Here is a 25,193-nt window from a genome sequence, read left to right on the forward strand (position 1 = left end):
AGACACCAGTAATTAGGCTCCTAAGCTCCCTCTAGTGGTGACTTGAGATGGAGCTCTGGTTAGAGCCCCTTAGAAAAATTACAGGATTATTCTGCCTCTAAAATAAAACATAGTCACTTCCAAGGAGATTTTTAGCTGAAACATCTTTTCCCACTTTATTCTTTGTAAACCTTTAGGGGTAATTTCCTAAATCTGAGGATCTGTTGAAGAGTTTCCCCCTTTATAAAGTTTTTGTACTGTAAGAGGCAAAAAGTCACCTCTGACGCTGCTTTACGAAGCTTCTCCTCAGACGTCCTGATCTCATTCACATAATCTTCATTCTCAGCCGTTAGCTGCTGCATATCTCCCTCCAGCTTCTTCTTTATGGCAGAGACCGACAGGAGCTGAGAGGGGACAAAATACCCCAAAATATGTTACAATCTGTATATCATGACTGAGAGGTTGTCTTTGTCACAGCCCCGCCCCCTGCTGATGACATCACCAATATAATGACATGTGATCAGACATGAGATCCACACACCTTATACTACAGGAACATCTATTCATCTATTACTGCTGACAACCTGCCTGTATATCATGTCTGAGAGGTTGTCACAGCCCCGCCCCCTGCTGATGACATCACCGATATAATGACATGTGATCAGACATGAGATCCACACACCTTATACTACAGGAACATCTATTACTGCTGACAACCTGCCTGTATATCCTGTCTGAGAGGTTGTCACAGCCCCGCCCCCTGCTGATGACATCACTGATATAATGACATGTGATCAGACATGAGATCCACACACCTTATACTATAGGAACATCTATTACTGCTGACAACCTGCCTGTATACCATGTCTGAGCAGTTGTCACAGCCCCCCATAATCAGGATTTTTATGAGAGTCAGGAAGAAGAAATTATAAACCTGATTATTCAGTTCATTGCATTTATCTGTCAGATCTATCAACTCAATCTCCATAGTCTTGTGAGATCGCTCAGAGGCCTCCACCACACTCCTCATCTCTTCTAGCTCAGAGGTCAGGATACTGTTACGTCTCTCCAGGAGGTTAAGCTGATTTCGAGTGTCATCATGCTGGCGAGACTCATCTTCCATCTGCATCTGAACATCCTGAAACATAGACATTTCACAAACTCTACATCTCTTAAAAGGTTCATGCTTCATGATAAAAGTAGTCATTATGTGGAAAAGGCCATAGAAAGACCTATGTCTATATGACCTTATTGATAAGCTTGACCACGTATGGAAGGTAGACTGTAGAAGTTGACCATGTGGGGAACGTTGGCCATAAAGGTTGAATATAAATGTTGGCTATGTAGGCAAGGTTTGTTCATAGAAGGCTGATAATGTAGAGAAAATTTGCCATATAAGTTGGCAAACAAGGAGAGGTTAATTATAGAATGTTGAAGATGTAGGGAAGGTTGACCATACCAGGTTTACCATGAAGGGAAAGTTAGCCATAGAAGGCTTATCATGTAGGGAAGGTTGGTCATAGTAATTGACCATTTAGGGAAGGCTGCCTATAAAAGGTTGACTATAGATGCTAGGCCATATAGAGACAGTTGGCCATAGAAGTCTGACCAGGGAAGGTTGGATAAATAAGGTTGACCATTAAGGGAAAGTTGGTCAAGTACCAAGTACAAACTCATTTCTGGGAACATATTACATGAAAGCAAATCATGGCTAAAAACACAAAGCAGTAGATATTCTACATGCCACCAATTTTCATGACCTCCTCACCTTGATTTGCTGCTGTAGCTTCTTTATCAGCCTCACTAGTTCTGCATTGCTTCTTTTGGTACTTTCCAACTGATTTTCAAGTTCATTGACCTCATTTTCTAGTTTCTTCTTTGTCTTCATTGCTTCTGCCCGACCTTTCACTTCCGCCTCTAAGCTGGCCTGAAGAGACTCCATAGAACGCTGGTGGTTCTTCCTATAGGCAGAAGAAGATGATGCCGTTATGTGTTCTGGATTAACAAGGTATTAATAAGCCTACAAGATGTGAGGTCCAGGAGAAGAATGAACTGCACCTAAAAACAGGAAAATGTCTACAAGCCTAAAAGATCATGAGCAGACCATATTATGCCCATTAAAAAAAGATATTCCTGGAACTTTTCCTTTCCATCCCACTCCATGTGGCTTCAAATGTACTTGGGGCCAATTGGCGGCTGACACCACGTATTGCTCTTTGTACACACATTATGGTATTGGGTGGAACTATTTTGGTTGACACCAACATACAACTTGGCACCTGCTATATGGAAAGGAGTCAAAGACTCTTTGATGTCCATGTGTCTTGTGCTAATTTCTAACCTTTAGTTGGCAAATAATACTACACTAAGATCCTTCAAGAACTTTTTGGTCGTATTCTGGAAGCCAGGGTACACACGACTCTTGTTGATAATTTGTACTGCCTCTTAAGGATATTATAAAGGTTATATTTAGGTTTCTTGGGTCGGAAAAATGGTCAGCCATTGCAAATTCTTGTAGCCTTAGATCCTGTGAATTTAAAAGACATATATGGTGGTCATTTCTCCACACTTAAGGAGAAAACAATGTAAGACTCTTAAGCTTCAGTTACAAAACATTTTGGGATATATCTTGACATAAGAACCATAACCCTGATGGGTCAATGACTCAACATCTGAGATAAGTAGATGACAGTCATGCCCAGTAGAGTAACCTTCAATCATCTGCTCCAAGAACGTGGACACTTACCTGGTGGCTTCGCACTCTTCTTCCTTATCTTGGATGCATTTCTCGGTGTCTGTCTTCAGCTGTGTCATCTCAAGTTGAAGTTTCACCACTTTACTCTCTTCTGCCTGCAAAACAGTACATCTGCATTACCTTCCACAAATGTTTTGTAGACCCTTACTGGCATTAATCTGATATAGCATAATGTTGGCAAGCAAGGGGCACAGCCTAAAGAAGGATTGAACTATCCTTGGGGCCAAGCGATCAATCTGTCCTCAGGCAGCACCCTATGACTGTAGGCAGCAGTATTTCGGTAGATACTGTGCCTTGCAAAAGTATTCACCCCCCTTGACTTTTTTCGTATTTTGTTACATTACAGGCTTAAGTTCAATGTTTTGTTAATCTGAAATTTATGTGATGGATCAGAACACAATAGTCTAAGTTGGTGAAGTGAAAGGAGAAAATATATAAATAAAACTATTGTTTAGAAATAGAAAACAGAAAATTGGCATGTGCGTATGTAGTGCTCCAGACTAAAAAAAATAACCAGGAGCCATTGGCTCCTAAATAAAAAAATTCAGGAGCCAAATTAAATTATTTAGTCGTCAAATTAAAATGCATATAATTAAAAAAAGGACTTGACGGAGAAGATGAGACGCAGGTCACAGTAGTGAGCCAGCACTACATATACAGTCATGTGAAAAAATTAGGACACCCTTTGAAAGCATGTGGTTTTTTGTAACATTTTTAATAAAAGGTTATTTCATCTCCGTTTCAACAATACAGAGAGATTAAAGTAATCCAACTAAACAAAGAAAACTGAAGAAAAGTCTTTTCAAGATCTTCTGTAAATGTCATTCTACAAAAATGCCTATTCTAACTGAGGAAAAAGATAGGACACCCTCACATGTATTCCCTCTTAAATTGGCTCAGATCTCACACAGGTATATCACACCAGGTGCACATAATTAGTAGATCGTTACTCTGCATGTTGAATGAGGCTTGCCCTATTTAAACCTCAGACATTTAGTTTGGTGTGCTCCTGACTGTTGAAGTGAGAGTGAGCACCATGGTGAGAGCAAAAGAGCTGTCAGAGGACTTCAGAAAAAAGATTGTAGCAGCCTATGAGTCTGGGAAGGGATTTAAAAAGATCTCAAAAGATTTTGAAATCAGCCATTCCACTGTCCGGAAGATAGTCTACAAGTGGAGGGCTTTCAAAACAACTGCCAACATGCCCAGGACTGGTCGCCCCAGCAAGTTCACCCCAAGAGCAGACCGCAAGATGCTAAAAGAGGTCTCCAAAAACCCTAAAGTGTCATCTCGAGAACTACAGCAGGCTCTGGCTACTGTTGATGTAGAAGTACATGCCTCTACAATCAGAAAGAGACTGTACAAGTTTAACTTGCATGGGAGGTGTGCAAGGAGGAAACCTTTGCTTTCCAGGAGAAACATCGAGGCCAGACTGACATTTGCCAGAGATAAAGTTGACAAAGACCAGGACTTCTGGAATAATGTTTTTTGGACAGATGAGTCCAAAATTGAATTATTTGGACACAACAGCAGAGGACATGTTTGGCGTAAACCAAACACAGCATTCCAAGAAAAGAACCTCATACCAACTGTGAAGCATGGAGGTGGAAGTGTCATGGTTTGGGGCTGCTTTGCTGCAGCAGGACCTGGTCAGCTCACCATCATAGAATCCACGATGAATTCTACTGTGTATCAGAAGGTGCTTGAAGAACATGTGAGACCATCAGTTAGAAAATTAAAGCTGAAGCGGAACTGGACCATGCAACATGACAATGACCCAAAACATACTAGTAAATCAACCAAAGATTGGCTGAAAAAGAAGAAATGGAGAGTCCTGGAATGGCCAAGTCAAAGTCCAGATTTGAATCCCATTGAAATGCTGTGGGGTGACTTGAAAAGGGCTGTACGTGCAAGAAACCCCTCAAACATCTCACAGCTGAAAAAGTTCTGCATTGAGGAGTGGGGTAAAATTTCCTCAGACCGATGTCGAAGACTGGTAGATGGCTACAAGAACCGTCTCACTGCAGTTATTTCAGCCAAAGGAGGTAACACTCGCTATTAGGGGCAAGGGTGTCCTATCTTTTTCCTCAGTTAGAATAGGCATTTTTGTAGAATGACATTTACAGAAGATCTTGAAAAGACTTTTCTTCAGTTTTCTTTGTTTAGTCGGATTACTTTAATCTCTCTGTATTGTTGAAACGGAGATGAAATAACCTTTTATTAAAAATGTTACAAAAAACCACATGCTTTCAAAGGGTGTCCTAATTTTTTCACATGACTGTAGGAGAATACAGCACCGCATCCAGTGACATCTTTTGGGGGACAAGGTGACTAAAAATGGCGAATTGCGTGGTTTTGATTTTTTTTTCTGTTATGGCCTTCACCAGAGCGGAAATATTTTTTAATATTTTAATAGCTCACACTTTTTCGGATGTGGTGATATGTAATAGGTTTATTTTTTATTGTTTGTAAATTTTATATGTAAAATTGGGAAAGGGGGCAATTTAAACTTTTTGTATTTTTTTTAAAACTTTGTATTTAATAACTATTTCCCCCCTTAGGGGCTAGAATCTGGATCTTTTCATCCCTTGTCCTATTCACCCCGATAGAGCTGTATTAGGGTGACCAGGACCTCACACTCTCCCTGCTGCCCTGTGCATAGTACAGACAGCAGCAGGGAGGTTACCATGGCAGCCAGAGCTTCAGTTGTGTCATGGCTGCCATGGTAACCGATCGGAGCCCCAGCAGTGTAATCTGCCACTGCCACCAATGGAGGGAAGGGGACCCTGTGGCCACCATATAACCCTGTGGCCACCAATGATACTAATACTAGGGGGGGCGCACTGCGCCACCAATTTATGTAATTAAAGAGGCCGGGAGAAAAAAAACCTCCCTGGCTCTGAGCTGCAACTGTCAGGGAGAAGGAGAGACACTGGCGTCTCCTCCTCCTTGCTCTGAATGTTGAAAATACCGGGGGCCACAGCGGGCGAACGGGCGCCGCTCTGTGCAGCCTGCTACTTAGTTCATATTTTTTGGACCCATGAAAAGTCCTCTTTAACTCATTTATACAAGTGTCGGCAGCGGTATCACAGACCCGGCCTCAATAACAGGGCATGCGATCCGCGGCAATTAACCCTCAGATGTGGCACCTGAGGGGTTAATTGCCGCGGATCGCATGCCCTGTTATTGAGGCCGGGTCTGTGATACCGCTGCCTATACTTGTATTAATATGTTTTACATTCATTGGTGGCGCAGTGGCCACAGCTCCTCCCCTCCTCCTCCCTGCTATCTCCCCATTGGTGGCAGTGGCGGGCGCGTCACAGTGGGGAGGGAGGGACGCCCTCCTTCTCCTCTGTGCTAGTAAAGAGAACATGGCGTGTGCCATGTTCTTTAACTGATACTAGGCTGCGCAGCAGTGCGGCGGTCCAGTCGCAAATGGCGACAAGACTAAAAAGTCTTGTCGTCATCTGCAAATTTTAAGGCGCATTGACGACCGTTTTGGTCGCCATCTGGAGCCCTGGTATGTATTCACCCCCTTTGTTAGGAAGCCCATAAACATCTCTAGTGCGACCAATTACCTTCAGAAGTCACATAATTAGTGACATGATGTCACCTGTGTGCAATCTCAGTGTCACATGATCTGTCATTACATGTACACACCAGAGGCTGCAACACCTAAGAGTCATCACTGACCAAACACTGCCATGAAGACCGAGGAACTCTCCAAACAAGTAAGGGACAATGTTGTTGAGAACAGGGGGGCCCGCTGTACTAACATGTAATGAAGTGCTGTGACGGGGCCCGGCATGAAGTACAGTGACAATGCTGGGCCCCGTCAGGGCGCTCCATTACATGTTTAATATGAGGCAAGGTGGGGGAGGTTTGCGCAGAGGGGGGAGGAAGAGGGGGGGACGCGCGCACTCACTCACATACACTCGGCTGTCTCCAGATCATCAGTGAAGCAGGAGCTCTAGCGCTCCCTCTGCTGGCCGCACATCGCGCTGCTGGCTGTGGGAGGAGCTCTGATGGCCCAGGAAATTGCCTCCAGCACAGCCAGCAGCGCGATGAGAGTGTGGCAGCGCAACATCAGGGAAGAGGGTAAGTATGTGTTTTTTTTTTCTTTTCCTAACTCTGCAGACTGGGGGCAAAGGGGAAGGGGGTGGTTGATGGGCACAACTAGAGTGAGGGGGCACAAAAGAGAGGCATCTCTACTGAGGGGGCACCTAATCTGCTATAACTACTGTGACCCTCACATTAAATATGCCCACATATGTGCCCCTCACAGGGGTTATGCCAGATTATGTGCCCCGTTCACAGTAGTTATGCCTTCATATGTGCCCTCTCATGGTTATGCCTTTATATGTGCCCCCCTCACAGTAGTTATGCCAGATATGTACCCCCCTCACAGTGGTTATGCCAGATTATGTGCCCCTCACATCAGATATGCCCACATATGTGCCCCTCACAGTGGTTATGCCAGATTATGTGCCCCCCCTCACAGTAGTTGATATATGTGCCCCCTCATAGTTACAGTTGCAAGAAAAAGTATGTGAACCCTTAGATTTAATAACTGGTTGAACCTCCTTTGGCAGCAATAACTTCAACCAAACGTTTCCTGTAGTTGCAGATCAGACGTGCACAACGGTCAGGAGTAATTCTTGACCATTCCTCTTTACAGAACTGTTTCAGTTCAGCAATATTCTTGGGATGTCTGGTGTGAATCGCTTTCTTGAGGTCATGCCACAGCATCTCAATCGGGTTGAGGTCAGGACTCTGACTGGGCCACTCCCGAAGGCGGATTGTCTTCTGTTTAAGCCATTCTGTTGTTGAGTTACTTCTATGCTTTGGGTCGTTGTCCTGTTGCAGCACCCATCTTCTGTTGAGCTTCAGCTGGTGGACAGATGGCCTTAGGTTCTCCTGCAAAATGTCTTGATAATCTTGGGAATTCACTTTTCCTTCGATGACAGCAATCCGTCCAGGCCCTGACACAGCAAAGCAGCCCCAAACCATGATGCCCCCACCACCATACCTCACAGTTGGGATGAGGTTTTGAGGTTGGTGTGCTGTGCCTCTTTTTCTCCACACATAGTGTTGTGTGTTTCTTCCAAACAACTCCACTTTGGTTTCATCTGTCCACAGAATATTTTGCCAGTCCTGCTGTGGAACATCCAGGTGCTCTTGTGCAAACTGTAAATGTGCAGCAATGTGTTTTTTGGGGACAGCAGTGGCTTCCTCTGTGGTGTCCTCCCATGAAATCTATTCTTGTTTAGTGTTTTACGTATCGCAGATTTGCTAACAGGGATGTTAGCATATGCCAGAGACTTCTGTAAGTCTTTAGCTGACACTCTAGGATTCTTCTTCACCTCATTGAGCAGTCTGCGCTGTGCTCTTGCAGTCATCTTCACAGGACGGCCACTCCTAGGGAGAGTAGCAGCAGTGCTGAACTTTCTCCATTTATAGACAATTTGTCTTACCGTGGACTGATGAACAGCAAGGCTTTTGGAGATACTTTTATAACCCTTTCCAACTTTATGCAAGTCAACAATTCTTAATCGTAGGTCTTCTGAGAGCTCTTTTGTGCGAGGCATCATTCAAATCAGGCAATGCTTCTTGTGAAAAGCAAACCCAGAACTGGTGTGTGGTTTTATAGGGCAGGGCAGCTGTAACCAGCACCTCCAATCTCATCTCATTGATTGGACCCCAGTTGGCTGACACCTCACTCCAATTAGCTCTTGGAGATGTCATTAGTCTAGGGGTTCACATACTTTTTCCACCTGCACTGTGAATGATTACATGATGTGGTCAATAAAAACATGGTAACATTTAACTCTTTGTGTGCTATTAGTTTAAGCAGATTGTGATTGTCTATTGTTGTGACTTAGATGAAGATCAGATCACATTTTATGACCAATTTGTGCAGAAATCCATATCATTCCAAAGGGTTCACATACTTTTTCTTGCAACTGTAACTATGAGGGGGCACATATATCAACTACTGTGAGGGGGGGCACATAATCTGGCATAACCACTGTGAGGGGGTACATATCTGGCATAACTACTGTGAGGGGGGCACATATAAAGGCATAACCATGAGAGGGCACATATGAAGGCATAACTACTGTGAAGGGGGCACATAATCTGGCATAACCCCTGTGAGGGGCACATATGTGGGCATATTTAATGTGAGGGGCACATAATCTGGCATAACCACTGTAGGGGGCACATATCTGGTCATAACTACTGTGAGGGGCACATGATCTGACATAACTACTGTGAGGGGCACATATATCTGACCATAACTACTGTGAGGGGGAACATATCTGGCCATAACTACTGTGAGCGGCACATACTGGGCATAACTACAGTGAGCGGGCACATATCTGGGCATATCCACTGTGAGGGGTACATATCTGGGCATAACTACCGTGAGCAGGCACATATCTGGCATAAATACCGTGAGGGGGCACATATTTGGCATAACTACTGTGAGGGGCACATATCTGGGCATAACTACTGTGAACGTGCACATATCTGGCATAAGTACCGTGAGGGGGCACATATTTGGCATAACTACTGTGAGGGGCACATATCTGGGCATAACTACTGTGACAGGAACAAAGGTGGGCATAACTGCTGTGACGCTCCCCCTGCTGGTAGTTTCACAGGGGCAGTCACCATCCCTTCCTTATGTGATTATTCTTTTTTTCTCTATCACCACAGGGACCTTGTTCTGGATCCAGCGGACATCACGCCGACGCTAGTGACACCCTGGATGAGGTAGGACCAGATTTTATTAGGACTGGGTGAGTGTAGCCATGCATTGGGCTTAGGGTTCTTTAACACGAGCGGGTAATCCGCTGCGTGAATGAGAGCCAAGCCGCGCTCCGGACAGCAGAGACACGGAGCAGTAACATGACTGATAACGCTCCGCGCCTCTCTGTGAGCTCTTTACTACGAAATCACGGTGACAGCTTTATCTCTCTGTGATTTCATAGTAAAGAGATCACAGAGAGGCGCGGAGCGTTATCAATCATGTTACTCTCCGTGTCTCTGCTGTCCGGAGCCGGGCTTGGCTGTCAGTCACGCAGCGGACTAGCCGCACGGGAAAGAGCTCTTAGTAAGAAAATCTGCCGCTTCTTTGTAAAAATGGGGGGGGGGGGGGCCCGATCCAAAGTTTGCACTGGGGCCCATAACACTCTAGTTTTGCCACTGCCTGTGGGAGACTCCCAAAATGTATGGAGGAAGGGGCTCTGGTCTGAGGAGACCAAAATCGAACTTTTCGTCCATCAAAGAAAACGCTATGTCTGGCGCAAACCCAACACATCACATCACCCAAAGTGCACCATCCCCACAGTGAGACCTGGTGGTGGCAGCATCATACTGGGGGCACTGGGAAACTGGTCAGAGCTGAGGGAAAGATGGATGGTGCTAAATACAGGGATATTCTTCAGCAGAACCTGCCCCACTGTGCGTGATCTGAGGCTCGGACGGAGGTTCACCTTCCAGCAGGACAATGACCCCAAACACACGGCTGAAGCAACACTTGAGGGGTTTAAGGGGAAACCTGTAAATGTGTTGGAACGGCCGAGTCACAGCCCAGATCTCCATCCAATAGGACATCTGTGGTCAGACGTAAAGATCGCTCTTCACAAGCGCAAACATCCGACCTGAAGGAGCCGGAGCCGATCTGCAAGAAGGAACGGGCAACAATCCCAGCGGTAAGATGTGGCGACTGCTCCTAGAGACTTATCCACGGCGACCTGGAGCTGTGATTGACGCAAAAGGGGCTCTACAAAGTACTAACTGTAGGGGGGTGAATAGTTCTGCACATTGACCTTTTCTGGTATTTTGTTGTTTGCTTCACAGTAAAAAGAAAATACATCTTCACAGTTGTCGGCAGGTTCTGTAATTACATGATGCAAATCCTCAGACTATCCTAGTTAGTTCCAGGTTGTGAGGCACCAAAACACCAAAAAAAAGTCAAGGGGGGTGAATACTTTAGCAAAGCACTGTATGCCTTCCCATTTTTTTAGCTCAGGGATTTCTGTGGTTATCAAATTTGTGTCATTTTTGCTAATGTTAAATTGTGATGGGATGATAGTATTTATTCATGAATCCCATCTAGGGAACACTTTTGGGGAAGGGGGCCCCAGTACCTGGAAGTTCCCTAAGTAATCCATAAGGTGACATTGAGATGAAATCATCACTCTTTCCACCACCACTAGGGGGGGCACACTGCAGACTGGTTTATTATGTAGTTCCATGGCAGTTACAGAAATACCTGTGCAGTGAGCTCCCCCTAGTGGTGGCTGACAGACAGACTTTACTCATTTAAGGGGATGATTGTGTGGAGCGAAACAGAAGATTTGTATCTCTTTTTTTTAAATATATATTAACCCATCCCCACCCTAAACCACCACTAGTCAGCCAGAGATCACAGGTATCATTCTTAACCTCTTCATCATGCTGGTCCACTAGAGATCACAGGTATCATTATTGACCACTCATCACCCTAGACCACCAAAGATTATACCCTGTATTAACAACTTCATCACCCTAGACCACCAGAGATCATAAGCATCAAGATTAACCCCCTTCATCACTCTAGTCCACCAGAGATCATCATCCTAGATCATTCATTACCACCCTTGCCCAAAAGAGATCATCACCCTAAATCAACAGAGATCACAGGCCAATATTAAACTCTACATCACCAAAGATCCTAGTCATGTCAATATTACCCCTTCATCACCCTAGAACCACCAGAGATCATATATGTCAGGATTACCCTCCAACACTCTAGATCACCAGAGATAACAGGTCTAGATATCAACCCATTCATCACCCAAGATTACCTTTCATCACCCTAGACCACCAGAGATCATAGATGTCAGGATTACCCTTCAACACTCTAGATCACCAGAGATAACAGGTCTAGATATCAACCCATTCATCACCCAAGATTACCTTTCATCACCCTAGACCACCAGAGATCATAGAGGTCAGGATTACCCTTCAACACTCTAGATCATGAGAGATAACAGGTCTAGATATCAACCCATTCATCACCCAAGATTATCTTTCATCACCCTAGACCACCAGAGATCATAGATGTCAGGGTTACCCTTCAACACTCTAGATGACCAGAGATAACAGGTCTATATATCAACCCATTCATCACCCAAGATTACCTTTCATCACCCTAGACCACTAGAGATCATAGATGTCAGGATTACCCTTCAACACTCTAGATCACCAGAGATAACAGGTCTAGATATCAACCCATTCATCACCCAAGATTACCTTTCATCACCCTAGACCACCAGAGATCATAGATGTCAGGATTACCCTTCAACACTCTAGATCACCAGAGATAACAGGTCTAGATATCAACCCATTCATCACCCAAGATTACCTTTCATCACCCTAGACCACCAGAGATCATAGATGTCAGGATTACCCTTTAACACTCTAGATCACCAGAAAAAACAAGTCTAGTTATCAACCCATTCATCACCCAAGATTACCTTTCATCACCCTAGACCACCAGAGATCATAGATGTCAGGATTACCCTTCAACACTCTAGATGACAAGAGATAACAGGTATATATATCAACCCATTCATCACCCAAGATTACCTTTCATCACCCTAGACCACCAGAGATCATAGATGTCAGGATTACCCTTCAACACTCTAGATCACCAGAGATAACAGGTCTAGATATCAACCCATTCATCACCCAAGATTACCTTTCATCACCCTAGTCCACCAGAGATCACAGATATCAATGATAGCCCCTTGAGGATGGGCCTCAATGAAGCAGCAATTCATTGTTTCATCATCACTTTCCACAAGCCTTTTTTTCGTCAAATCGCCTAATGAGGGCTTGTTCTTCTGCAGGATCAGTAGTACTATTCAGTTGTCCTATTCTGGGGTATTAATTCTTTATGTGGAAAATATAGAGACTATGACTTTGTCTTTTTCTATTTAAAACTTTGCGCTGGACATTCTGGATTTTTTATCACTCTGGAGTATTAAATTTTTTGGGGGGAGATGAGGCGACCAAACAATTATCTGTGTGGGATTATAATGGTTTTGATTTGACCAGGGGTCATTATCCAACGATACCAATTGTCTTTTATTAATTACTTTATAAAGCTATTTGTCAGTGTAAAATATTGGGGTATTGTGTTTCACCCCCCCCCCCCCCCCCCCCCGTAAATTTAAACATATTATTTTTGTTAACTTTTTTTTATATCCCACTAGGGGACCTACTCCTCATATACTACACTGAAATACTCCCGTATCGCAGTGTATTATGCTTCTGACAGGACCTGATAGGTGTAGAAAGATGGCCAACATGAGGTCTTCATTAGGTCTTCCAGCTGGTATTCATTGCACCATGATCACACTGCCGAGGTGCGGGTGGAGGTGATAGTCCTTCAGTTAAACCCCTTAAATTCCTATATTCTCTAATAGGAGCATCTAAGGGGTTAAATGTCTGCAAACTGAGTTATTGGCCGTCGCAGAAAGGGGTCAGCTGTATGTTATTGCATCAGTTGCCATATATGTGGAGCAGTGGCGTAGCGTGGGTTGCCAGCACCCGGGGCAAGCCAAAAATTGCGCCCCCCCCCCCCCGCGCCTACCCCAGGCACGCCACTTTTAACAGATACTATAGTAGATCACTAGCAGTCCTATGTAACACCTCAGATAACACAGAGATAACTCTCTGAGTACAGATAATGTAGTAGATGGGTGTGAGGCCCCAGAATTCAGAACACACACAGTGTGACCTGAAGTCTGGGGCCAGGATGCGGCAGGGTGGGCCAAATTCTCAATCTCCTCCCCCAACCCTACCATGAAACAGATATGTGGATGGACATTATTATTACAGTAGGATACCGCACCATACCTGTTACATCCAGTGACGTCTCCTGTGATGTAGACTCTCCTCGACGTCTTCATTCAGAGATAAGACCACCATGATAACTTCTTTCAGCCGCTTCTCGTCTCTGCAGAGTTTCACCGAAAAAAATTTAGGTTCCTCACTTTACTATCATGCTCTCCTTCCTTCAACACTGTCATCCTGCTGCCCCCCAATACTGAGCTAGAGCCAGACAGATAGCTTTCATTCCCCATAATATTATTCCCCATATATTATAATGGCCCCCTCTTTATTATTAATGTACTGGCCCCCTCTTTAATAACAAAGAGGGGGCCATTATATTAGCAAAGAGGGGGCCAGTACATTAATAATAAAGAGGGGGTCATTACATTAATAATAAAGAGGGGGTCATTACATTAATAATAAAGAGGGGGCCATTACATTAATAATAAAGAGGGGGCCATTATATTAGCAAAGAGGGGCCATTACATTAATAATAAAGAGGGGGACATTATATTAATAACAACGAGGGGGCCATTACATTAATAAAAAGAGGGGCCATTGCATTAATAATAAAGAGGGGGCCATTATATTAATAATAAAGAGGGGGCCATTATATTAGCAAAGAGGGGGCCAGTACATTAATAATAAAGAGGGGGCCATTATATTAAAGGGGTTGTCCGGGTTCAGAGCTGAACCCGGACATACCCTTATTTTCACCCCGGCAGCCCTCCTGAGCCTGGCATCGGAGCATCTCATGCTCCGATGCGCTCCCGTGCCCTGCGCTACATCGCGCAGGGCACAGGCTCTTGTGTTTACAATAACACACTGCCGGGCGGTAACTTCCGCCCAGCAGTGTGTTCGGTGACGTCACCGGCTCTGAGGGGCGGGCTTTAGCTCTGCCCTAGCCGTTTTACTGGCTAGGGCAGAGCCAAATCCCGCCCATCAGTGCCGGTGACGTCACCGGGGTTCCTGTCAGCCCCATAGAGAGCCCGGTACGTCACCGGAACTCAGAAAAATGCCTTTGCCCTGCGCGATTTAGCGCAGGGCAAAGGAGAGCATCGGAGCATGAACTGCTCCGATGCTCATGTCAGGGGGGCTGCCGGGGTGAAAATGGAGGGATGTCCAGGTTCAGCTCTGAACCTGGACAACCCCTTTAATAATAAAGAGGGGGCCAGTACATTAATAATAAAGAGGGGCCATTATATTAATAACAACGAGGGGGCCATTATATTAATAACAACGAGGGGGCCATTATATTAATAAAAAGAGGGGGCCATTGCATTAATAATAAAGAGGGGGCCATTATATTAGCAAAGAGGGGCCATTACATTAATAACAAAGAGGGGGCCATTACATTAATAATAAAGAGGGGGTCATTATATTAATAATAAAGAGGGGGTCATTATATTAATAATAAAGAGGGGGTCATTACATTAATAACAAAGAGGGGGTCATTACATTAATAACAAAGAGGGGGCCATTACATTAATAATAAAGAGGGGCCATTACATTAATAATAAAGAGGGGGCCATTACATTAATAACAAAGAGGGGCCAGTACATTAATAATAAAGAGGGGCCATTACATTAATAACAAAGAGGGGGTCATTACATTATTAATAAAGAGGGGGTCATTACATTAATAATAAAGAGGGGCCATTACATTAATAATAAAGAGGGGGCCATTACATTAATAATAAAGAGGGGGTCATTACATTAATAACAAAGAGGGGGTCATTACATTATTAATAAAGAGGGGGTCATTACATTAATAATGAAGAGGGGGTCATTACATTAATAGTAATGTACTGGCCCCCTCTTTATTATTAATATAATGCCCCCCTTTTTATTAATAATGTACTGGCCCCCTCTTTGCTAATGTAATGTCCCCCTCTTTGTTATTAATGTACTGGCCCCCTCTTTGTTATTAATGTAATGTCCCCCTCTTTGTTATTAATATAATGACCCCCTTTGTTATTAATGTATGGCCCCCTCTTTGCTAATATAATGTCCCCCTCTTATTACTGTGCCAATGCCATAGCCTTTCTGCTCCAGTCCTCTCCCACCCCCCATACTGCCCCCAGAGCCTCTGCAATTAGGTAAGGTAACATAAAAAAAAATACTTACCCATCTCCATCCCTGCTTGCTCCCGCCGCAGGCGGTCACGAACGCCTCACTGTGCCTTCCTGCGCCGCGTCATCGCGTCATCTCGCGAGACCCGACGCAGGAGGTCACAGTGAGATTATCGTGACCGAGTCCTGCATCGCTCTACTGCCTTATAGGCTTCAGGCCACTAGGCCTGAAGCCTATGGGGCATAACGGAGGGGACGGGAGCCATAGGCTCCCGTAGCCCTCATTGAAATTTCGGCTGCCTGGCGCCCCCTGCAATTTGGCGCCCGGGGCAACGGCCCCTCCGGCCCCCCCCCACGCTACGCCCCTGATGTGGAGTGGTTCACAGAGAACTACCTGCCATGGATGGGGTTAACCCTTTTATCATCCAAGACCACCAGGGATACTAGATATTAACAGGTAAAACCCTCTAGACCACCATATATAATAGATATCAATATTAATCTCTTCATCACCCCAGGCCACCAGTAAGTCCAGTGGAGATAATAAGTATCAATATTTACCCCATCATTAGCCTAGACCACCAGAAATTATAGATATTAACAGCTAACCCCCCCCCCCAGACCACCATACATAAAAAAGTAACAATAATAACCCCTTTATCAGCCTAGACCACCTGAGATACTAGATATTAACCACTAAGCCCTGCTATATCACCAAAAATACAGTAAGTATCTATATTAACCTCATCATCACTATAGATTACCAGGGTACTAGGTATTAACCACTAAGCCTCTCAAGATCACTATACATAACAAGTATCAAAATTAACCCTTTCATCATCCTAGACCACTAGAGATGATAGGTATTAAAAACTAAACGTTTCTAGGTCACCAGGTGTCACGGACGGTTTACAGAAAACAAGACAAAGCAACATGCATATATGACTCACTGGATCCAAAGCTAAGGAACCAAAAGGGAGACCCCTGCACAAGACCTGGCACTTTCCCTGGCTGCTCAGCCTATGCAAAGATCCCAAAGGTGGATGGTTGCATATCCACGTACCTCGACTATATAACACCTGAACACCCTACAATAGTGAGGAGACACGACCACCGGCTCCCTACACCAGACACGGAGGGAGTCAGGGTCACCTGGGATCCAGCAAACAGAAAATAACAGATAAATGTTCAGCACTTAACTTAGTAGCAGACAGGAAAACAGGATCAGCATGCACACACACTCCAGGAAGTAGTATAAGCCACCCAGTAATGCATTATGGGGCGGAATTTAAAGGGATGCAATCAGTCCAACTACATGACAGCTGAGAGAGGCTAACGAGATGAGGAACTGAACATCACAACAAAGAAACTCAAGGAGGAGGTTCTGAAAGGCTTCTGTCAGAGCTTCTCAGCTGTCTGGTTGTGACACCAGGATAGCTGTTCCAGGGTAGTGGCAGTGCATAATGGGCAGTGGGTGTGGAACCACTGTGTCAACTAACTGGTTTGGCTTCGAGCTATCCCTAACGGCATTGTCCAGATGGTTCCCTGGTATTCACCTTTTAACTTCTGTACAGGGATGTAGATTTCACTGCAGAGAACCAACCAGGCTGCTACCTCATGGAATAGGCCCGGTGTAGTTGGCAGTGGATCTATCTATAGGGGTTAGAGACCGGTGCGAAGCAATATTCACAGTTAGGAGACAGGTCGAGGTCAGGGCAGGCAGAGTTTGTGCGTATATATGAAACAGGTCCAAGGTCTGGGCAGGCAGCTAAGGATCCTCATGGTAAACAGGGTGAGGTCAAGGCAGGAAGCAGAGGATCAGAATCAGTAAACAGGCAGAGGCTTTGTACAAGGGCAGATAGTCTGAATAGCACAGTAAACTAGCAACCTAGGAACATAAAGCTCAGGCACTCTCCCACTAGGGAAGATGCCTTATATAACCAGGGGCAGCCGGCCACAGGCTGGGAAAGAATTTGGACATGGGCGCGCTGGTCGTAGCCTGTAACAGAGGAGCGGGGAAACAGTAGGCATGTGGAACGTCGGAGGCCATACCCACTGCAGGTGGCAGATGAGAGCGGGCAGATCTGGACCGCCGGTAAGGCAGGATGCAGGGCAGGGTAAGAGATGCTGCACCCATTTGCCCTCAGGGGTTTTAAAACATAAAAGAACATCTACTCGCCCTCCTCACTGATGCCCCGCTGCTGCCATTTTGCAACATGTTTTTAAGCCTCTCTGAGCCCACTGCCACAAATTTTTACCTAAATTGGAAAACCCCTTTAATTGCAAGCGTCTCCAGGAACATCCCAGGATGAATAAGGAAGCCGAATCAGGAGTCTCTGCTTTTTCTGCTATCAGAGTACTTGGAAATTCCCCCCCCCCCCCCCTTTCTGCCAACTCTGCCCAGGAAGTTGTCTATGGAGCATTCCACAGTTAGAAACCTAAACATATGGTAGATACTTCTGTGGGACTTTACTGTACTTGACTTCAGTCCATAACTACGCCCTCCCCACTCCCTTTGACCTTAGCCCTAGTCAGAGTTTAACTTTCACTTCCCTGTCAATTCAATGATGGCGTCTGCTAATCTGAGGGACGAGCTGAGCTGTTCCATCTGCCTGAACATCTACATAGATCCCATCACCCTGAGGTGTGGACACAACTTCTGCCGGGGGTGCATTGACTGTGTGCTGAACACTCAGCAGGCTGCATCTAGAACATACACTTGTCCCGACTGCAGAGAAGAGTTTTTGGAGCGTCCAGTACTTCAGAGGAACATAACTCTACATAACGTAGCAGAGTGCATCCGGTCTACCCAACCAGAGAAGGAAGAGACTGGAATCTCCTGCACCTACTGCATTCATACTGCGACTCTTGCTGTCAAATCCTGCCTGTTGTGTGAAGCTTGTCTCTGTGAAGATCATCTGAGAGTTCACAGCAATTCAGCAGAACATGTCTTATCAGAACCCACCACTAACCCGGGGAGCAGAAAATGCTCTGTCCACAAGAAGATCCTGGAATATTTCTGCCTGAGTGACGCTAAGTGTATCTGTACAACCTGTATAGTGGATGGAGACCATAAGGGACACCAGGTAATATCCATGCCTGAAGCTTCTGAGAGGAAGAAAGAAGAACTCAGAAACGTTCTGGAACAATTGTTCGTGAAGAGAGAAAAGATTGAGAAGAGAGTCCAGAGTCTTCCAGAGAACACAAGAGAAGTACAAGGAAAAGCACTCAGTATAACCGAAAGGTCCACTGTCCTATTCAAAGACCTGAGAAGACAACTGGACGACCTGGAAATCAACATCTTGAGTCAGATTTCCAGGTTGGCGATGCAAGCTTCACTCTCAGTCAGTGATCTGATCCAAGATTTAGAGAAGCAGAAGGACGAACTGTCCACCAAGATTTGTCACATTGAGGAGATTCGTAGAATGGCCGACCCCTTCATTGTCCTGCAAGATGATGTATTAGATTTTCACGACCTTCAGATGCCAGATGAAGACACGGTAGGAAAACTAGACTTGGACCTGATAATGAATACGGTGGACTTGGGCTTATCTAAGATTGTAGCGTATGAAGACAGAGGGATCTTCTTGAAGGAAGCGTCAAGTCTCCGTCTGGACGTAAGCTCTGCCAGCAACTACGTCAAGGTGTCTGATGACCTTAAATCTGCCTCTATGTCCACTACAAGCCAGAAGTTCCCTAAGACACCAGAGAGATTTGGGGAGTATCAGGTTTTAAGCTCTGGCGGTTTTTCCTCAGGAAAACATTACTGGGACGTTGAGACCAGTAAGACTGGACTATGGACGGTGGGAATGGCCTACCCAAGTATAGAGAGGAGTGGAGACCTGTCTTGTATTGGATACAATTGCAAATCTTGGGGTCTGAGATATTCTGAAGATCAGTGTTCAGCGAGACACAACAAGCGGGTGTTCAGTGTGCCCTACTCTAAGTCTTCCCACACATTCCGAGTCTGTCTGGACTACGAAGCAGGACAGCTGTCCTTCTATGAGCTGAGTGACCCCATCAGACACCTCTACACCTTCACCACCACCTTCACTGAGCCCCTCCATGCTGCTTTTAGGGTTTGGGGAGATTCTTGGGTGAGACTAAGAAACTAAATTGACCTTTTAATGATGCGTGGTGAGGACGGGAACCCTGTTCTCTGACAATCGGCCATATCTACATGATTGGAAAGGTCCATAAATGACCGATCCAGAACCCTAAATAAAGCTTCATCACTAATGTTTCACCATTTTCAAGATCTCTGCTGTCAGTGAATGTGAACAGTCAGAGGCAGTCCTGCAGGGAAGAAACTTTTAGCAGCTGATTTATACACCAGTCTTATAGGGGTTATCCCACCAGACATCATACAGGACATGGCAACCTCTCCCTAACAAAGCTAGAACCGGCCCTGTACCTCACATGGATCCAGAGATCTGACCATTTAAAACTATCAGAGGAATTCCTCTGATAGTTTTATTTCATAAATAGCAACTCGGGGATGTATCCTTTCTGCTGCAGCTCAGAGGCATGTCCTTTCTGCTGCAGCTCAGAGGCATGTCCTTTCTGCTGCAGCTCAGAGACGTGTCCTTTCTGCTGCAGCTCAGAGGTGTGCCCTTTCTGCTGCAGCTCAGGGGCTTGTCCTTTCTGCTGCAGCTCAGAGGCATGTCCTTTCTGCAGCAGCTTAGAGGCATGTCCTTTCTGCAGCAGCTTAGAGGCATGTCCTTTCTGCTGCAGCTCAGAGGCATGTCTTATCTGCTGCAGCTCAGAGGCATGTCCTTTCTGCTGCAGCTCAGAGGCATGTCTTATCTGCTGCAGCTCAGGGGCACGTCCTTTCTGCTGCAGCTCAGAGGCATGTCCTTTCTGCAGCAGCTTAGAGGCATGTCCTTTCTGCTGCAGCTCAGAGGCATGTCCTTTCTGCTGCAGCTCAGAGGTATGTCCTTTCTGCTGCAGCTCAGAGGCATGTCTTTTCTGCTGCAGCTCAGAGGCATGTCCTTTCTGCTGCAGCTCAGGGGCATGTCCTTTCTGCTGCAGCTCAGGGCATGTCCTTTCTGCAGCAGCTTAGAGGCATGTCCTTTCTGCTGCAGCTCAGAGGCATGTCCTTTCTGCTGCAGCTCAGAGGTATGTCCTTTCTGCTGCAGCTCAGAGGCATGTCTTTTCTGCTGCAGCTCAGAGGCATGTCCTTTCTGCTGCAGCTCAGGGGCATGTCCTTTCTGCTGCAGCTCAGAGGTGTGCCCTTTCTGCTGCAGCTCAGGGGCCTGTCCTTTCTGCTGCAGCTGTCTCCCTATCACAGCTCAAGGGATGTAAGTGTCACTATTACCGCCAAGAGAATGCCATTTAAAAAAAAATTTAAAAAATTGTTGAATTGTGGGCAATCATAGGTAGACACTGTTATATAAGGACAATGTACGGTAGTATTATGTAGCCACTGTTAGCTGTGCACTGTACAGAGGTATTGTATAGACATTGTTATTTGGACACTGTATGCTGGTATTATGTAAATATTCTTATTTGGGCACTGTATGACGGCATTATGCAGACATTGCTATTTTTGCACTGTATGGTGGAACTATGTAGATATTGGGCACTGTATGTCAGAATTATGTAGACATTGTTATTTGGACACTGTATGGTGGTATTACATAGAAATTCGGGCATTATATGGCAGCATTACGTAAATATTGTTATTTGGGTACTGTATAGCACACATTGTTGTTATTTGGCTACTGTGTGATGGTACTATGTAGATATTTGGGCACTGTATGGCTGTATTATGTAGATATTTGGGCACTGTATGGCAGTATTATGTAGATATTTGGGCACTATATGGTTGTATTATGTAGAGATTTGGTTACTGTATGATGGTATTATGCACACATTGTTGTTATTTGGCTACTGTATGTAGATATTTGGGCACTGTATGGCTGTATTATGTAGATATTTGGGCACTATATGGCTGTATTATGTAGATATTTGGGTACGGTATGACGGTATTATGTAGCTATTTGGGCACCATATGGTGGTATTATGCAGACATCTGAGCACTGTATTGATATTGCTGGTGCACGGTATGGCGGAACAGTCTGCTGGCCGCAGGGTACCGAGATTCAGCGCAGTTACTCAGTTTGCTCTCATCTGATCAGCTTTCTTCTAATATTGGGGGGGGGGGGGGGGGCTCTAACGCTGCGGCTCTCCAGCTGCTGTAAAACTACAACTCCCAACATTGCAATGACTGATTGCAGACATTTAATGAATTGTTGGTTTTCTTGTTCAAACATTGAAAATCTCAGGATTAAAACTTTTTATTGAATCAAATCCCTCGTCCTGGAAATGGTGGAGAATTAATCCCTCCAGGAGATAATCCCCGGAATTACATGGAGATCGGGGGTTAAAGACGACAGCGCTGCCGCAGCCACCCGGCTGGTGAGGGGGTCAAAGGGACAAGAGAACCCTGACCTAATTCTTATCACAGCTGAGAACATGTTACACTGTACCAGTGCAGGTAAAAACACTAAACCTGGAATCCTGACTGACACATTGTAACAAACCAGCAGGGCAGAGAGAGTTTCTGCTGCTGATCTGTGTGGGTTGCTTACAATATAACAAACCCTCAGCTGTGAGAAGAATTAGCCCTGGGTGGATTTTCACCTTCACTGTAAATAGAAAGAGAGTGTTTCTGCCTCAGCAAGCAGAGATGGTGAAAATGGTAAGGAACTTGGTAGCGGGGCTGCAATACCAGAATAGTCCACTAGAGGTCAGGAGACTCCCATTAATGACAGGTTACAAAGAAAATAGATGAAACTGCAATAATCACTGCAGCCACTAGGTGGCAGAAAGCAACCATATCGAACAGAAGTGAATACACTCACTTCATCATAAACAACTTGCAGTCCTATGTAACACCACAGATAACACAGTGATAACTCTCTGAGTACAGATAATGTAGTAGATGTCACCTGCAGTCCTATGTAACACCACAGATAACACAGTGGTATCTCTCCGAGTACAGATAATGTAGTAGATGTCTCCTGCAGTCCTATGTAACACCACAGATAACACAGTGATAACTCTCTGAGTACAGATAATGTAGTAGATGTCACCTGCAGTCCTATGTAACACCACAGATAACACAGTGATAACTCTGAGTACAGATAATTTAGTAGATGTCATCTGCAGTCCTATGTAACACCACAGATAACACAGTTATATCTCTGAGTATAGATAATGTAGTAGATGTCACCTGCAGTCCTATGTAACATCACAGATAACACAGTGATATCTCTCTGAGTACAGATAATGTAGTAGATGTCACCTGCAGTCCTATGTAACACCACAGATAACACAGTTATATCTCTGAGTACAGATAATTTAGTAGATGTCACCTGCAGTCCTGTGTAACACCACAGATAACACAGTTATATCTCGGAGTACAGATAATGTAGTAGATGTCACCTGCAGTCCTATGTAACACCACAGATAACAGTGATAGCTCTGTGAGTACGGATAATGTAGTAGATGTCACCTGCAGTCCTATGTAACACCACAGATAACACAGTTATATCTCTGAGTACAGATAATTTAGTAGATGTCACCTGCAGTCCTGTGTAACACCACAGATAACACAGTTATATCTCGGAGTACAGATAATGTAGTAGATGTCACCTGCAGTCCTATGTAACACCACAGATAACAGTGATAGCTCTGTGAGTACGGATAATGTAGTAGATGTCACCTGCAGTCCTATGTAACACCACAGATAACACAGTGATAACTCTCTGAGTACAGATAATGTAGTAGATGTCACCTGCAGTCCTATGTAATACCACAGATAACACAGTGATAACTCTCTGAGTACAGATAATGTAGTAGATGTCACCTGCAGTCCTATGTAACACCTCAGATAACACAGTGATAACTCTCTGAGTACAGATAATGTAGTAGATGTCACCTGCAGTCCTATGTAACACCACAGATAACACAGTGATAACTCTCTGAGTACAGATAATGTGGTAGATGTCACCTGCAGTCCTATGTAACACCACAGATAACACAGTGATAACTCTCTGAGTACAGATAATGTAGTAGATGTCACCTGCAGTCCTATGTAACACCTCAGATAACACAGTGATAACTCTCTGAGTACAGATAATGTAGTAGATGTCACCTGCAGTCCTATGTAACACCACAGATAACACAGTTATATCTCTGAGTACAGATAATGTAGTAGATGTCACCTGCAGTCCTGTGTAACACCACAGATAACACAGTTATATCTCGGAGTACAGATAATGTAGTAGATGTCACCTGCAGTCCTATGTAACACCACAGATAACAGTGATAGCTCTGTGAGTACGGATAATGTAGTAGATGTCACCTGCAGTCCTATGTAACACCACAGATAACAGTGATAGCTCTCTGAGTACAGATAATGTAGTAGATGTCACCTGCAGTCCTATGTAATACCACAGATAACACAGTGATAACTCTCTGAGTACAGATAATGTAGTAGATGTCACCTGCAGTCCTATGTAACACCACAGATAACACAGTGATATCTCTCTAAGTACAGATCATGTAGTAGATGTCACCTGCAGTCCTATGTAACACCACAGATAACACAGTGATAACTCTCTGAGTACAGATAATGTAGTAGATGTCACCTGCAGTCCTATGTAACACCACAGATAACACAGTGATAACTCTCTGAGTACAGATAATGTGGTAGATGTCACCTGCAGTCCTATGTAACACCACAGATAACACAGTGATAACTCTCTGAGTACAGATAATGTAGTAGATGTCACCTGCAGTCCTATGTAACACCACAGATAACACAGTGATATCTTTCTGAGCACCTATAATGTAGTAGATGTCACCTGCAGTCCTATGTAACACCACAGATAACACAGTGATAACTCTCTGAGTACAGATAATGTAGTAGATGTCACCTGCAGTCCTATGTAACACCACAGATAACACAGTGGTAACTCTCTGAGTACAGATAATGTAGTAGATGTCACCTGCAGTCCTATGTAACACCTCAGATAACACAGTGATAGCTCTCTGAGTACAGATAATGTAGTAGATGTCACCTGCAGTCCTATGTAACAGCACATATTACACAGTGATAACTCTCTGAGTACAGATAATGTAGTAGATGTCACCTGCAGTCCTATGTAACACCACAGATAACACAGTGATAACTCTCTGAGTACAGATAATGTAGTAGATGTCACCTGCAGTCCCATGTAACGCTGCTACTTGTACGCAGTGATTTGCTGGAGGACACATGTGGTCTCTCCTGGACAGTACTGATGTGATTGGCTAGTGCTGCTGTTGACGGATCCTCCCGGTTGTGTTACCTCCAGCGCAGCCTCCGCCTCCTCGTACGCCGCCTGCATCTCCTCCTTTTCCATCTCCGCCTTCTTCCGGGATTTCTGGAGCTCGTGGGCGCTGCTGGTGACGTCCTGCAGCTGCTCGGACAGGTCGCCGACCTCATCTGGG

General features: G+C 44.8%; 2 protein-coding genes across 2 annotated transcripts in view; one reads left to right on the top strand and one right to left on the bottom strand.

Annotated features, from left to right (window-relative positions):
* The window catches only part of LOC122940623 (putative uncharacterized protein MYH16), a 51,770-nt gene that overhangs the window by 17,092 nt on the left and 9,485 nt on the right, over nt 1-25,193 (bottom strand). The window contains exons 5-9 of the mRNA XM_044297287.1: nt 25,052-25,188; nt 2,726-2,829; nt 1,748-1,940; nt 914-1,117; nt 258-383 (exon numbers count right to left, since the gene is read on the bottom strand). Coding sequence (XP_044153222.1) covers nt 258-383; nt 914-1,117; nt 1,748-1,940; nt 2,726-2,829; nt 25,052-25,188 — 764 coding nt within the window. The remainder of the gene's footprint in view (nt 1-257; nt 384-913; nt 1,118-1,747; nt 1,941-2,725; nt 2,830-25,051; nt 25,189-25,193) is intronic.
* LOC122940624 (E3 ubiquitin-protein ligase TRIM39-like) lies at nt 18,260-20,191 on the top strand. Its single transcript, XM_044297288.1, has one exon. The coding sequence runs from the start codon at nt 18,260-18,262 to the stop codon at nt 19,805-19,807; it is 1,548 nt and encodes a 515-aa protein (XP_044153223.1). The 3' UTR covers nt 19,808-20,191.

Source organism: Bufo gargarizans, chromosome 6, assembly GCF_014858855.1.
Source record: "Bufo gargarizans isolate SCDJY-AF-19 chromosome 6, ASM1485885v1, whole genome shotgun sequence".
NCBI classification, from domain to species: Eukaryota; Metazoa; Chordata; class Amphibia; order Anura; family Bufonidae; genus Bufo; species Bufo gargarizans.